The sequence below is a fragment of the Macaca thibetana genome, chromosome 14 (assembly GCF_024542745.1).
Source record: "Macaca thibetana thibetana isolate TM-01 chromosome 14, ASM2454274v1, whole genome shotgun sequence".
NCBI classification, from domain to species: Eukaryota; Metazoa; Chordata; class Mammalia; order Primates; family Cercopithecidae; genus Macaca; species Macaca thibetana.
In genome coordinates this window covers 21,302,823-21,317,142 of record NC_065591.1, presented here as the reverse complement: position 1 = coordinate 21,317,142, position 14,320 = coordinate 21,302,823, and the positions used below count along the sequence as shown (strand labels likewise).

The 14,320-nt window shown below is 38.9% G+C and overlaps 1 protein-coding gene across 4 annotated transcripts in view; it reads left to right on the top strand.

Annotated features, from left to right (window-relative positions):
- Positions 1 to 14,320, top strand: part of EXT2 (exostosin glycosyltransferase 2) — a 202,498-nt gene that overhangs the window by 111,390 nt on the left and 76,788 nt on the right. For all 4 annotated transcript variants that reach the window (XM_050758871.1, XM_050758872.1, XM_050758870.1 and 1 more), the window contains exon 10: positions 8,600 to 8,766. In XM_050758871.1, coding sequence (XP_050614828.1) covers positions 8,600 to 8,766 — 167 coding nt within the window. The remainder of the gene's footprint in view (positions 1 to 8,599; positions 8,767 to 14,320) is intronic.

Below are 14,320 nucleotides of genomic sequence, written 5' to 3'. Positions count from 1 at the left end.
TGAAAACTCAGTTTAAAAGGCATTAGTTTTCTCCTTTCTTATCTCTGCTCTGATGCTGTACTTTCCTCCAAAAATAAATAATAATAATAAAATAAAAAAGGATGGCCTCACGTCTGATTGGAAAAGTCAGCAGCAAAGCATACCCTGTCCAGACTTCAAGTCAGGTCCTTAAAGAGAGCAATCACTAGAAGTTCCCATTGGTTCTCCCTTAATCACTTTGTTCCTTGCCTTGGCCACCCCTGTAATCTGCTGGCTGGCAGCTAGGGTTGAGGACTATTTGATTCATTGGATTTGTTTTTAATTCGGGACGCACAGAGTATGTTCCACCTGCATTTAGTTTCTCATTCAGTCTGTGTATTACTGATCCTAATCCCAGGGACTTCAAAGCTCCTGCCATTTATAGCCTATTAAAGCCAGGAAGTTTCTGATGGATTAGAGCAAGGAATGAATGAGTTTGAAGTTAGTAATGTGCACCACTGTCACCGATAAGGTCTAGTTTATTGCCTGACAGTAGTATCTACACTTTTTATGGCTAGTCTCTTTTATGGATATACTGAAGTCGGGAGAGTCAACCCTGAAAATGGCCAGTAGTAGATCTATAGTCCAGGCTGGAAGAAGACCATATTTCTGGCTCTGTTAGGCAAATCAGAATTTGCCTTGAGAAAATTCTTTAGTTTTTCCTTCACTTCATGAGATGTTTATTCTCTGAGAGAATCATATGCTTTCTTTTTAGATTTAGGGAGCCACAGTTTGAGTAAATAAAACAGCTATTTTAAATGAAGGTCTTATATTATTCCCTGATTTTTAAAAATTAGTTTTCTATGCCAAGATTTGTTTGCTCTTTCTCAACACTATTGCATGGCCAGTTTTCTGGGTTTTTGTTTTGTTTGGTACTTAATGAGGGAGAAGGAAAGGGGTAAAAGAAAAAGGAAGATGTGGGCATCATTTAAGAAGGGAGGGTGAGAATATAGAAAGGAAGGAAAAGAGAGACAATTATAAGGAACTATGTGAAGAAGGAAATTGTTGACTTGGATTTATTCATACCAATTGCCTTTCTCCAGAGTGAAGTGAATTGGATGGTATTGCATTGCTAATTAGTCCCTTCATTTATAAAGGATGAGTTATATTTGTAGAAGGAAGTCTGGGGCCTGTCATTGGGTCTGGAATGGCTTATTGTGTCTTGTGGTAGTCACAGGCCTGTATTTGCTCCTGCATGCAAAGGCCACCAGCTTTCAGAGAGACTCTCAGCCTGCTCCTGCAGTCCTGCCTGAAAGGCAGAATTGCAAATTACAGTGCTAAATGCAAAAGAGGCTTCTCCTTATAACTCCTGATTAGCCACTTTAGGCATAAGGTGAGTTATTTATTGTGAATTTGTGTCACTTCTTTTGGGAAGGTATCGTTGCAAACTGTGAGAAAGGATAACTTTTTTTTCCCCTTCTTGATCTAAGCCTCTACACTGGCACAACTAAAGGCAGTGTAGCAGGAGCCCAGATTTTGGAGTTGGGTGTTCAGTTTTAATTTTTGGTAAGACCCTGCTAAAATGTAGTGGTTAATTTTATGACCAGGACTTTATTTTTAAAAGACTTTGACTCTAGGGAGGAAAAAGAGCCCTTAACTGATGAGGCCCTAATTTTGACACGTGTAGTGACTGGACTGGCTTTTTTCTAACAGCGGTTTTTAGGTCAGGGCTCTGGCTCTGGCTATGTGGTTATTTGGGGAGAACATGAACCATGTTTAATCTTCTGTGGGGTGTTTGTTCAGTTGGTAAATGAGGCTGTCAGCTCTGGTCCGCATGCCAGCAAAGGCATCTGATTTTTCACATACAGCATTAGTAACATATATATTATATATATATATATAAAAGCAAGTCCAAGTCTTTGAAATATTAGAGGCAAAAGTGATGTTTTTCGCTTTCTCTACATTTACTAAAATAAATATTGTGGTTACCATGTCTGCTGCTGGGAGGATTTGTGTAGGCAGAAATCTACCCGCCTTCCTATTTTTTTTTTTTTTTTCATTCTCCAACCCAACCAAATACTTTTTTCTTTTGGTTATACTTAAGTCCAAATTTCTGGGTTTTAAGTTTAAGTAAATACTTAGACTAGGCAATTGAAATTTCCAGTGAGCTTTCATCACATTGATTTTGAGCTTTGTCAGAAGAAAAGGCAGGCTACTGCCTTTCTTCTTTTAACTGACTTTAGTTTTAAATTTGTATTAATATCAGGAGCCCCCCAGCTTCAGATTGTGATTTGCATAGTCCTTAGCAGGCAGGGTGGTATTGGCTGAGCATGTCAGCAACCCAGGATGGTCAACAGGGGAGTAAAAGCAGCAGCCACCTTCCTTGTGAGCCAAGTTCTAGGACTGCGGGGAGTTGGTTCATGAGACCAGCTGTACACCAGCAACTCAGGCAATTCTGAAGTAGGCTTAAGGTTCGTATGGAGATAATCTGATAATTTATTTTGTGAATCTGTGGTTGTATTTATGATAGTGATTGGCAGGAGGGACTTGGGGTCATCTTCAGTTAACCTGACCATTTTGTAGTACCTTTGCCAAGTTGGAGAAAAATGTCTTTGCTCACATTTCTCTTGGCATCCAACGTGGAGAAAACCGTTAATCAATATACTTAAAAAAAGAAATCCATAACACAAGGAGTTCTTTTTCTCCTTTGAGCTGGACTAAAGCTCATACTGTGAAGTTATCAGGTCACCTGGCTCAGCTGTTTGTTTTTCATAAATTCTGCAATGCATTTGAAAAATCATATTTTTCAGGCTACTTTGTATGAATGGAAGGTGACATTTCTATTTTGTCTGTTATAGGTTCACAGGATGAGACATAAGATACAACAGCATGCTGTTTCATTTAGAATTTAAAGGAGTAAGGAAAAAAGACCCCATTTAGGCTAAGCAATAGAAGTTAGGCCTGAAGATTTCTAGCTATGACAGTTTCTGTCTGCATTCTAGGGGTCACCCCCATATCCTTTGTCTAGACCTCTTCATGTTATCAGTAGAGAAGTGAAGTTCATAGGACTTCACAAGAATCCATTTGTGAAGATGATAATGATGTAACCATATTATATACTTTTTAAATCCTAGGAATAGGAACTGTGCTACATGCTTATTATCTCTAGACCTTAGGACAAGCCTGCAACGAAGCTATTATTATCCCCATTTTACAAAAATAAGAAAAATGAAACTCAGATTAGTAATTTGTCAGAAATCAACACAGATCTTTCTAGATCCAAAGCTCACGCCCTTTGCACTAACCCCCCCCCCCCCATGTCTATTTAGATTACCATTTAGTTGTAGGAAAATCATCTTGTGTTGTCAGTTCTTTGATTTGGGATCATATATAAGAACTAGATCCTTGTCAGGGACTCAGAGAGACAGAAAAGTAAATCTATTTTTTTGAAAAGACTAATGGGAAGGAAAAAACCTCTTTTCTTTTTCACATATATTTTTCTTTCCTACCTCATGCTCTTCTCCTTCTACTGCTCCAGTCCTGATTTTTTTAAAGGTTACCTTTCCAGAATCAAAATTCCATATCAGAATTATCTAAAGGCAGGATATAATTTTAATGCTTATTCTTTGATTGCTGCCCTCTCATTTCTGGCCTCCACAAAAGGGATACTGTCAGAAGCCTGAGGGAATGCTACTTCTCTTTCATGGAGGCCGTTTAATTTGACAAAGGGAAAACATGAAACTGAGAATTCTATTTAGAGTCCTGTCTGGTGGTAATGATGGTCCACAGATAGCTGATCAGTAAAATGGAGACACCTTTTGCCAAAGCCGACTTTTGGCTACTCAGACCTAACTTACAACAGGGAAGAGTAACCGTGTATCTTAAAAAGCCGTGATTCAGTCTATATTTCTACCTGCACCCCATATCATCCTCCTGGGTCTTCATTGCTCTCTAAAACCTCCCCTTCAAAGACTTCACAGAGGCAAGTTAGTTCTTTGTGGACATGGTCTCAGGTAATTCTTTGGACATATATAGATGAACAGTGTGGAAAGCTGTCTATGGGTTGAATGTGCTATACACATTCCCCAATTGTAAGTCCAGATTCCATCCAGTGTAGAGGTACGTTCATACTTAATCAAAGTAGCTAGCCTAGTTTCTCTACATAGTGGAAAGAGGAGCTGTTTGTTGCCTTGTGGAATTAACATGACCAAAGTTCCATGTTCTTTTGTTTTATTAGCGTGTGAGAGTTTAGAGGATTCATGGCAGGGATCTTGCTTCTCTCAAAGTGGATGTGGAAGGCCTGAGCCAGGGGTATACCACTGGATTGTACCAGATCTCAAATGTACCACTTTGACACTGCTACCTAGGGTTCAGAAAAAATGCTCTGGTTCTGTGGGTAGACGCAGACTTTCCAGAGACAGCATGGCTGACATTTAGTGACTACCGCCGGTGTTCTGGGCACTGTGTTGCTGAATACTTTCCCATTCATCCTCACAGTCAATCATGTCAAGATGGTGGCGTCGTTATTCCTTCTTCGTAGTTGAAGAAGCAGGCTCAGGGTGTTTAACTTGTTCAAGGTCACATGACAAGTAAGTGGTAGACCTGGGATCCGAAGCTGTTTCCAAAGACTGTGTTCTTTCTGAGATGTTTGCTGCCTCGTGGAATCCTTGGCCATAGAGCCATCTTGTTTAGTTTCCACCTGATATCAAGTAGAAATCTGACCTAAGTGAGTGCATTTGAAGTAAAAGGGCACATTGTGCTGCCGAACGCAACACATCTTAGAACAGTTTATACCATCAGGAAGTTCTTACCTATTTTAAGTCTGAATCAGTTTCCCTGTAACTTCTACCCTTCCATTTGTCATGCTTCTAACTCTAGAGGCCATAGAGAACAATTCCCTTTTCATTCGATAATCTTTCTGATAGCCCAAGAATATTAGTCAAGGTGCATTTAGGAGACAGAAACCGCATGGTAATTTGAACAGGAAAAATTTAATCTGAAGAATTATTAACTAGTAACAGGATTTGCCTACTAAAGGGTAAAGAGAACTCTAAAGATTATAGAAAATAAACTTGGGAGAGCCCCTTCCCCAGCTAGATCTGAGATTCACACCTTACTAATCACACTCACTGGATTAGTAAAGTTTACTGAAGTGCCACAGGCCAAAGTTGACAAGCAGGAAACCCAATCATGCCCTCATCTACACATAGAATTCAACAGGAATCTGTGAACTTGCTGGGAAACTGGCTAGGGCTTTAGTGGAGCTCACCTGGAGCTACCCACAGGGAGAATTTTGGCTGAGTTGCTGGTGGGGCATCCACATAACTTGCTGGGAAGCTGCCTGGAGGGGTGCTGTTAAGTTCACTGGGAAGCCTGTTGGGGTGTGCTAGAACCTGCTGGGAAGCCTCCCCAGGGAAGAGGTGCTACTTACACTTGCTAGAGACAAGTGCCCCTGCCTGCCTGCCTGCTGGCCAGGCACTACTGGAGCAAGAAGTATAAAAGGCATACCAGAACTAGGAAGAAAGCCACCCCCACGCACTGCACTGGCCCTTCAGTGCCCTGTACTGACACAGTGTGACGCCATGCCAGCTGGCAAAGGAGACATGATTGCAGGGTCCAGTTCGGCTATCACTAACAGGGCAATGATGACTACAGTTGAAACTGAGAGGCAATAAAGTGATAAGTGGCACACTTCATTTCTTTAAGCATTCTATAGAAAGCCTGGATACAGATGCCTGCACTATCTTTGTTATTTCTTCTCAACTATTTTCTGGGCTTGTTGGTACTTCTCTTAACGTTGTGGTACCCAAATCTGAACAGAGTCTAACTCTGATTTCTGAGTGTAATCCGGGTACCGTGAACATCCCTGAGATCGTTTCAGGAGATCCAGGATATGGAAATTATTTTCATAATCACACTTAGTCATAATGTATCTTTCCACTTCTTTTATTCTCTCACAAATGTACAGTAGAGTTCTCCAGAATCTACAGGTCATGAGTGACATTTTATATGCAGTCAGTTAAGACAGCTTTTCCCTACTGACTTTCCCTGTATCATACTTCTCCTTCATTATGGTGACTTTGGAGTGGCCATATACAAGCTAATGGAATGTGTGCTTGTATATTTTCATGTATTTCATGTTTTAAAATTTCCTCAGTTTTAATTACTAATATAGTAAGTAGTGTGTTTATGTGTGTGTTTGTGCATGTGTGCACACACGTGTGTGTGTATCCTATATAAACAAAATCTCTTTGGGATTTTCAATAATTTTTAAGAGCATAAAGGGATTCTGAGACCAAAAGTTTTGAAAACCACTGGTCTGGTAGGTAGGGCTATAACCTCCTTCATTTTAGATGTTACGGTACAGGGGTCCCCAACCCCAGGCCATGAACCCGTAGCCATCTGTGACCTGTTAGGAACCGAGCTGCACAGCAGGAGGAATGGTGGGTACCGCCTGAACTCCGGCCTCCTGTAGGATCAGCGGCAGCATTAGATTCTCACTAGAGTGAGAACCCTATTGTGAACGGCTCATGCAGGGATCTAGGTTGCGCGCCCCTTATGAGAATCTAATGCCGAATGATCTGAGGTGGAGTAGTTTCATCCTAAAACCATCCCTGCCCCACCTTCCCCCGCAATTCATGGAAAAATTTTCTTCCTCAGAACTGGTCTCTGGTGCCAAAAAGGTTGAGGACCACTGTTACAATGTATTCATGTTTTACAAGGATTTGGAAACGGTAGTTGTATGACAGGGATTTTATTTATCTGGTATAGGAAGTAGGGATCAAGCAAGAATAAGAATGCTTGCTGGAGAAAGTGATTGAACCTTACTAGTTTTGTTCCAGATCCAGAGAAACATGGGATTCTGAAGCTGCATGTCCTTTTTGGTCTTTTAATGCTAAACAGACTTAAGTTCAAATACTAGCTTTATTATTTTCTGTGTATCACTGGGCAAGTTAATTAACCTCTCTGAGCCGTGAAAATGCTACTTTGTAAATAATTCCTGCCTCATAAGGTTGTCAGGAGGATTGAATGACAGTGCATCTGTAAAGCATCTGGCATATATTAGTTGCTTAACAAAGTCCACTTCTCCCTTTCCCTCTGCTTATTCTTGTCCTGAGAAGAATGGACTTGCTTAACATCCCATAGATAATGCAGAATTCAGGCCTCCAGTCTTTCAGTCATGTGTTCGTGCATTATTCCAAAGATATTTATCAATTATGTGCCAAGAATTAACTATAATTAACTGTTGATATTGATGAAAAGGCAGTGGCCCATAGGGTTATTTCTTTGGTCATGGATTCAGCCCTTTCCCAAACATACTTTTTGAAGCTGACCACTCTCTTTTAGCCTCTGTGCCACAGGTTTATTTTAAGACCATGAATCTCTTCCTTGACTACAAGGCCTCTCACTTGCACAGGCCCCTTCCGAGACCCTGGGAGTGCCACAACAGTGTGTTCTACAACCAGTTATATTACAACTATGCAGAAGTAAAACATTTTATATGCAGTCAGTTAAGACAGCTTTTCCCTACTGACTTTCCCTGTATCATACTTCTCCTTCATTATGGTGACTTTGGAGTGGCCATGAGCGCTTTGGGACTTCAAGACCCACAAAAATGAGATTTTTCTACAATGTCATGATGGACTTTTTGAAAGCAGTATGATACCTAGCCTTCCTATTCTCGTTTGATAAATGTGTAACGAACAAACTGCCCTCTGAGATCTATGGACATGGGTACTGTACCAAAGAAGTTTGAATTTCATGCTCTGCTAAATGCAGCGTTTTTAAACAAAGAACCTGTGGTTCAATTACTCCAGTCATTTCATAAAGTAGAATGGGAAAAAAATATAAGGCAAGTCATGGGTTGGTGCTTCTTTCGTATACTAGAAAATCCCACATAATTGGACCTAGAAATTTGATATTTACTTTGTAAATTGGTCATGATGAGAAACCAAACCTAGTGAGTCAGGGGGAGGGGATACAGTGTTGAGTTAAGGAAGCTACACTCATTCAATGAAACACACTTGGATGAAGGGTGGATTTTAGCGGCGCTGAAAGCTGTTTGATTGCATGACGGAGGTGGGCACGTCAGGGCAGACATCTTTAGCACATACACTGTATTTCCTAGAACAGCTGCAGGCAAGTTTTCAGCTAGGATAGACTTACCTGGAACTATTTCACAGAGTATTTAACACAGGTGGGTAGAGTTCTGATATTAAAGTCTTGATCCTGAGAATGAGGTAATGCAGACTTTATTTTTCTTCCTGTCATTGTGACCTTGGTCGAGTCGTTTGGCTTCTCCGCCTCTCAATTGTGAGTTGAAGCCAATTTGTTCATTCTAGTTAGGACAGTGTTGAGAATTAGTAATGTTACAAGGATTTAGAGAGGATAAATATGTATGTATATTGTATGTGTGTATATGTGTTGTGTGTGTGTGTGTGTGTGTATGTACAGTATATATAGTTTTTATAATAATAAAGATGCATCTGTGAGAATCTCCCCTGGCACAGTTGTACCTTTGGATTTGATGAGAGCCATGGATAGAAGTTGATTCTTCTATCTCATTTGTGATGTCATGCTTTTACTACTTTATCTCCTCACAAAATTAAGAGAATAGTAAATACCTTTTCCCTTTTTCCAGATTCTCTCTGGCCCAAAATCCGGGTTCCATTAAAAGTTGTGAGGACTGCTGAAAACAAGTTAAGTAACCGTTTCTTCCCTTATGATGAAATCGAGACGGAAGCTGTTCTCGCCATTGATGATGACATCATTATGCTGACCTCTGATGAGCTGCAATTTGGTTATGAGGTAAGGAGGTTTTACACCTTATGTTTATATGTTTAATATTACTTTCTATGACTGCTTGTCTTTCCTAAAAAAGAGTATTATATTTACTTCTTAAAAGTCAGAATTCCTAAAATCTGCCAGTAGAGTCCAAAAGGTGTGCATAAGAGTGTGGGTTATGAAGCTGTTCTGTGAAGCACTGGAGAAACCCTATTCCAAAATGGCAACTGTGCCCTCCACTGGTTTTGGGAACTCCCAAAGAGAGTCCCAGAGGACAATTTCAAAAGAGCATCTATAGCATTTAACAAGCACTTAATTGATGTCTCCTTGAATACCACTTCCTTTGACTCAAGCAGCTGGGCACTGCAGCAATAAAAACATCAATAAGTGAAGAAGCTGGCGACACTGACAAACAAAGCAGACCCTGTTGATGGCTTTCTTTCTGAGTTTTAAGTGGAGAGGCTGGCTGCCTGTCTTTAGGGAGAAACATTCCCTATCACCGTTTATTCAGTGAGGCTGATGGATTAGGCTGGGTTCAAGGGTTAAGTATGGAGACCAGTAAAGGTCTCCCCAGGGGAAAGTGCCAGAGTCGAGGCCTGGTGAAAAGCAATAGGAATTGATGGGCCCTGTCAGGGTGTACGTGAGATGCATGATGACGACAGGCGGAGGCCTGCGGCTGGGGGTAGAGGTGGTATCAGACTTAAGCACGCAGAGTGTTCAAGTCATTTAGCTATAGCTGGCTCAGGGGAAAGGGGAGTGAGGTAACCATTTTCTTTAGTTAACTGAGGATTTGTTGAATTTGGGGTTCTTAAATCATACTTTTTTTTAATGAAGCTATATTTAGTACATGTATTTATTATAGAAATGTATTTTTAAACACTTAAATCGAAGGTGGATTTTAAGGGAAAGGAAAAGGAATCCACTCCCCCCGACACTTATCACCACCACCAAAAATTAAAAGCTCAAGTTTTCCCAGGTTTTTTAAAAAATGTAGCTTCATTTGAGTGTAAAAGAAATTGTTATGAAATAGATTGATATGTAATGCCCTGGGTGATGTAGTTACTGACCAATGAAAGGCATGAGAGTAGTTAATAAGACATACATTCATCTTTTTGGATTTATTTTTATTCGTAGAAGATGACTTTTACAGCATAGTGTCTAGGGTGTTGGATGATATTTAGTATACTATTATTCCCATTTTAAAAACAAATTGCCTACTTGTTTTTCTAATCAAGTCATGGAAAAAAGACTAATTTTTTTTTTTTTTTGCCAGTGATTTCTCTCTTCATTGCATATAATGGCTTCAAATGCTACTCATCTGTTTATTTTTGTGGCAAAAGAGAGGTGGAAAAAAGGAATGTTCAAAACAGCATGGCCAAGATGGACAGAGTGCTGTCTCTTTAGTATTTTCAGTTGGTCTAAAGGAAGACTACTAAAAGAAGGGTGGGCTAAATGTATTCCTTTGATTTCTTTCAACCCTGAGTTTGTTTTAAGCAACTAAGAATATGTTAACGAGAGGAAGTTTTGCAGCACTTAAAGGGACTGAACTCGAATCTTTACCTCTTTCCTCTGATTACTTGTGTTTGATTCCATATTACCTCTAAAGAAGTAATTATTAGAAGAGTGAAACCAGGAAGCTTTCTTATCTCTGTTAGTCAGAATCTCCAGACGCTATGGAAGGAACAACTTTGATAACAACCTTGTATATACAACTTACTATGTTCCTGTCAACGTCCTGAGTGTTTCCATACATTACTTATGATCTTGGCCCAGGCCTGCAAAGCAGGTATGTTTTTCTCATTCTGTACTGAGACTAAGTAAGGTTAGATAACTTGCCTATAGTCACACAGCTAATAAGTGGAAGAATTGGGATTTAAATCCAAATTTTTCTGACACTGTGCTGTCTTCCCTGAGGATTTTACTGTGAGTGACATTTGCCTGAGATCAGTGGTCCTCAGAAGTAGTACTTACAGTCATCAGCATATCATTTGCCTGTCACAAAATTATTTTGACTCTAAGGCAAACAAATATATTTTTTAGGTACCCCTACCATTGGTGCTTTAGGGCTTCTGTGCCCAAATTCCTGCTGTATCACTGACCGATTTATGATGATGAACAGGTTATTTAATCTCTCTGGAACATAGTTCATTCTTATATAAAATGGTAATGACAGTATCTACTTCATGAGGTTATTATTTGCATTGGATGAAATTACATAGTGCCTCCCACATGGAAAGTGAGATTCCCCAGTCTAGGTTGGGTTCAGAGCACTCTATACCTCTTTGTGAGCAAATAATGGTGAACTATGTTGTTTAGTGTCTTTTTTTCCTTTTGGAATGTAAGCACCAAAGGGCAGTAAGTACACCTCCTGTGTGATGGACAGTAGACTGTACACTTTACAGATGCCATGTTAGCTGCTGCTGCTGTTATCATTATGACTACTGCTATTTTCATTATTCCATTCATGATTCTACTATGATTCACGAAAGAGATTGTTGTTTTCATTATTCAGAAGGGACATTTCTATCTTGAAGAAGGGACTCAGTTTAGTGTTGAATCAAGAGACAAAAGATCATGATGCTTCTAAATCCTGCTTTTTATGCTGAAGCCTAGGATTGATTTTCATGCAGGAATTGGGAGCAGGCTTGACTGATTAAGGGAATAAATAAGTAAATATTTACATCCTAAGGGAGTTATATTGGATCCCAGAACTACTATTTTGTGGTGTTATCACAGTCCCTTGGGATTATATCTGTCTTGTTAATCTCTACTCATCCTTCAACACTCAGCTCGGCTGTTACTATCTCAAAGAAGCTTTCAGAGAGTCCCCAGTCAGGTTGGGTTCAGAGCACTCTGTATGTCTTTGTGAGCAAATAATTGTGAACTATGTTGTTACAGTGTCTGTTTTTCCTTCTAGAATATAAGCAGCAAACGGCAGGAACCATGGCTCTCTTATTCATTGCTGTGTCCTCTGTGCCTAACCCAGTTTGTTGTATTCAGTAGTTAATTCAGTAACATTTGATTAATGAATAAATCTCCCTTACCAACACACATATGAAAGATATAGAAAAGATTATTCTGGCCTGTATGCCCTTCCACTTTACCATGATCCATAATCTGGTTACATCCATTTTGGAAAACAGTTTGGAGTTTAAAATGTTAAACATACATCTACCTTATGACCAGCCATTCTTCCCATGGGTATTTACTCTAGAGAAATGACAACTTATGTCTCTACAAATACCTGTATGCTAACATTGAAAGCAGCTTTTATTTGTAATAGGCAAAAACTGGAGAAAATAAAACAATGTCTATCAACAGTTGACTGGATAAACATTGTGATACATCCATAGAGTAGAATATGGCTCAGTAATAAGTAAGAAGTAACTATTGATACATGCAACAACATGGACATTTTTCAAAATAATTATGCTAAGTTAATGAAGCAGGATGAAAAAGAGAACATACTTTATGATTCCATATATATGAAATTCTAGAAAGTGCAAACTAACCCTAGAGATAGAAAGATCAGTGGTTGCCTGGAAGGTAAGTGGGAAGGGTCAGGCTGTAAAGGGCAGGAGGGTAGAATAACAGAGGGGTACAAAAAACTTTTAGGGAAAATGGATATGTTCATTATTTTAATTGGGGTAATGGTTTTACTGGTGTATACAGATGCCAACACATGTCAAATTATACACTTTAAATAACTATTTATTGTATATTAGCTATATTTCCAAAAAGCTACAAGAAAAGTTACTTATACTCTAGCAGTAGCATAAAAACTGAAATACTTGAAAAATTCAACAAAATGTGTGCCAGATATGTTTAGTGAAACCTAAAAAATGTTGCCAAGAGAAATTGAAGAACAACTTCATAATTGGAAAGATATAGCATGCTTGTGGATCCAAAGACTCAGTATTGTTACCATGTAAATTCTCCCCAAATTGTATAGATTCAAAGAAATCCAATCAAAATCCCAGAAGGCTTTTTGTTATTGAAATTGACAAGCTAAAATTGAAATGGAAATGCATCAGACCTGAAAAAGTCAAAGCAATTAAAAAAATAATAACAAAGTTGCAGGACTTACACTCCCTATTTTCAAACTTGCTATAAACCTACGGTAATCAAGACATGATAGTATTGGGATAAATTTAGATATATAGGACAATGAAACAGAATAAAGAGTTTAGAAATGGACCACACATGTATGGCCTTGTACACTTGGTGGGAATGTAAATTGATACAACTGTTTTGGAAAACAGTATAGATGTTCCTTAAAAAACTAAAAATAGAACTGCCATATGATCCAGCAACCCCACTTCTGGGTATACATCCAAAGGAATTGAAATCAGTATATTGAAGAGATATCTGCACTCTCATATTCATTGCAGCATTGTTCACAATAGCGAAGATATGGAATCAACCTAAGTATCCATAAACAGATGAGTGGATAAAGAAAATGTGATACATATGCACAATGGAATACTATTCAGCTTGAAAAAAGAATGAAATTTTATCATTTGTGACAACATGAATGAATCTAGAGGACATTATGCTATCTAGAGGGCAGGCACAAAAAGACAAATATTGTATTATCTCACTAAATGTAGAATCTAAAAGTCCGACCTCATTGAAGTAGAGAGTAGAATGGTGGTTACCAGACGTTGGAGAGAAAGGCGGGTAAAGGGGAAATATTGGTCAAAAGGTATAAAGTTTCAGTTAGAGAGGAGGAATAGTTCTGGTGATCTATTCACAGTAAGGTGACTATAGTTAGTAATGACATATATTATATTTCAGTATTGCTAAAAGAATGGATTTTAAATTTTTCCACCACAAAGAAATAAGTATGCAAGGTGATGGATTAGTCTGATTTGCTTATCTACAATGTGTATGTGTATGGAGCTATCACATTGTACCCCATAAATACATATAATTATAACTTGTCAATAAGAATAACTTCTTTAAAAAAGCTGAATAGGATTAAACAGAGGGGGAAAGGGTGGGTTGAGCAAAAATTACTGCTTGAAGCATTTTTTAAAAGATGATATAGGCTGGGTGCGGTGGCTCACACCTGCAATCCCAGCATTTTGGGAGGCTGAGGCGGGTGAATCATGAGGTCAGGAGTTTGAGACCAGTCTGGCCAATGTGATGAAACCCCATCTCCACTTAAAATACAAAAAATTAGCTGGGTGTGGTGGTGTGAGCCTGTAATACCAGCTACTCAGGAGGCTGAGGCAGGAGAATCACATGAATCTGGGAGGCAGAGGTTGCCATGAGCCAAGATCGCACCATTGCACTCCAGCCTGGGTGACAGTATGAGGCTCCATCTCAAACAAAAAAATAAAATAAAAATATAAATAAATAAATAAGTAAATAAAGGATGATACAGAGATATAAGATAACACACACAAAAATCCTCAACATCATAGTCATTACAGCAATTTTAAAATAAAAGCACAGTGAGTTTACCACTATATCTCCACTAGAATGGCTATAAGTAAAATTAAAAAGAATGACAATACTGAGTATTGATGAGGCTGTGGAGCAACTTGAACTCATACATTACTGGTGAAAATGT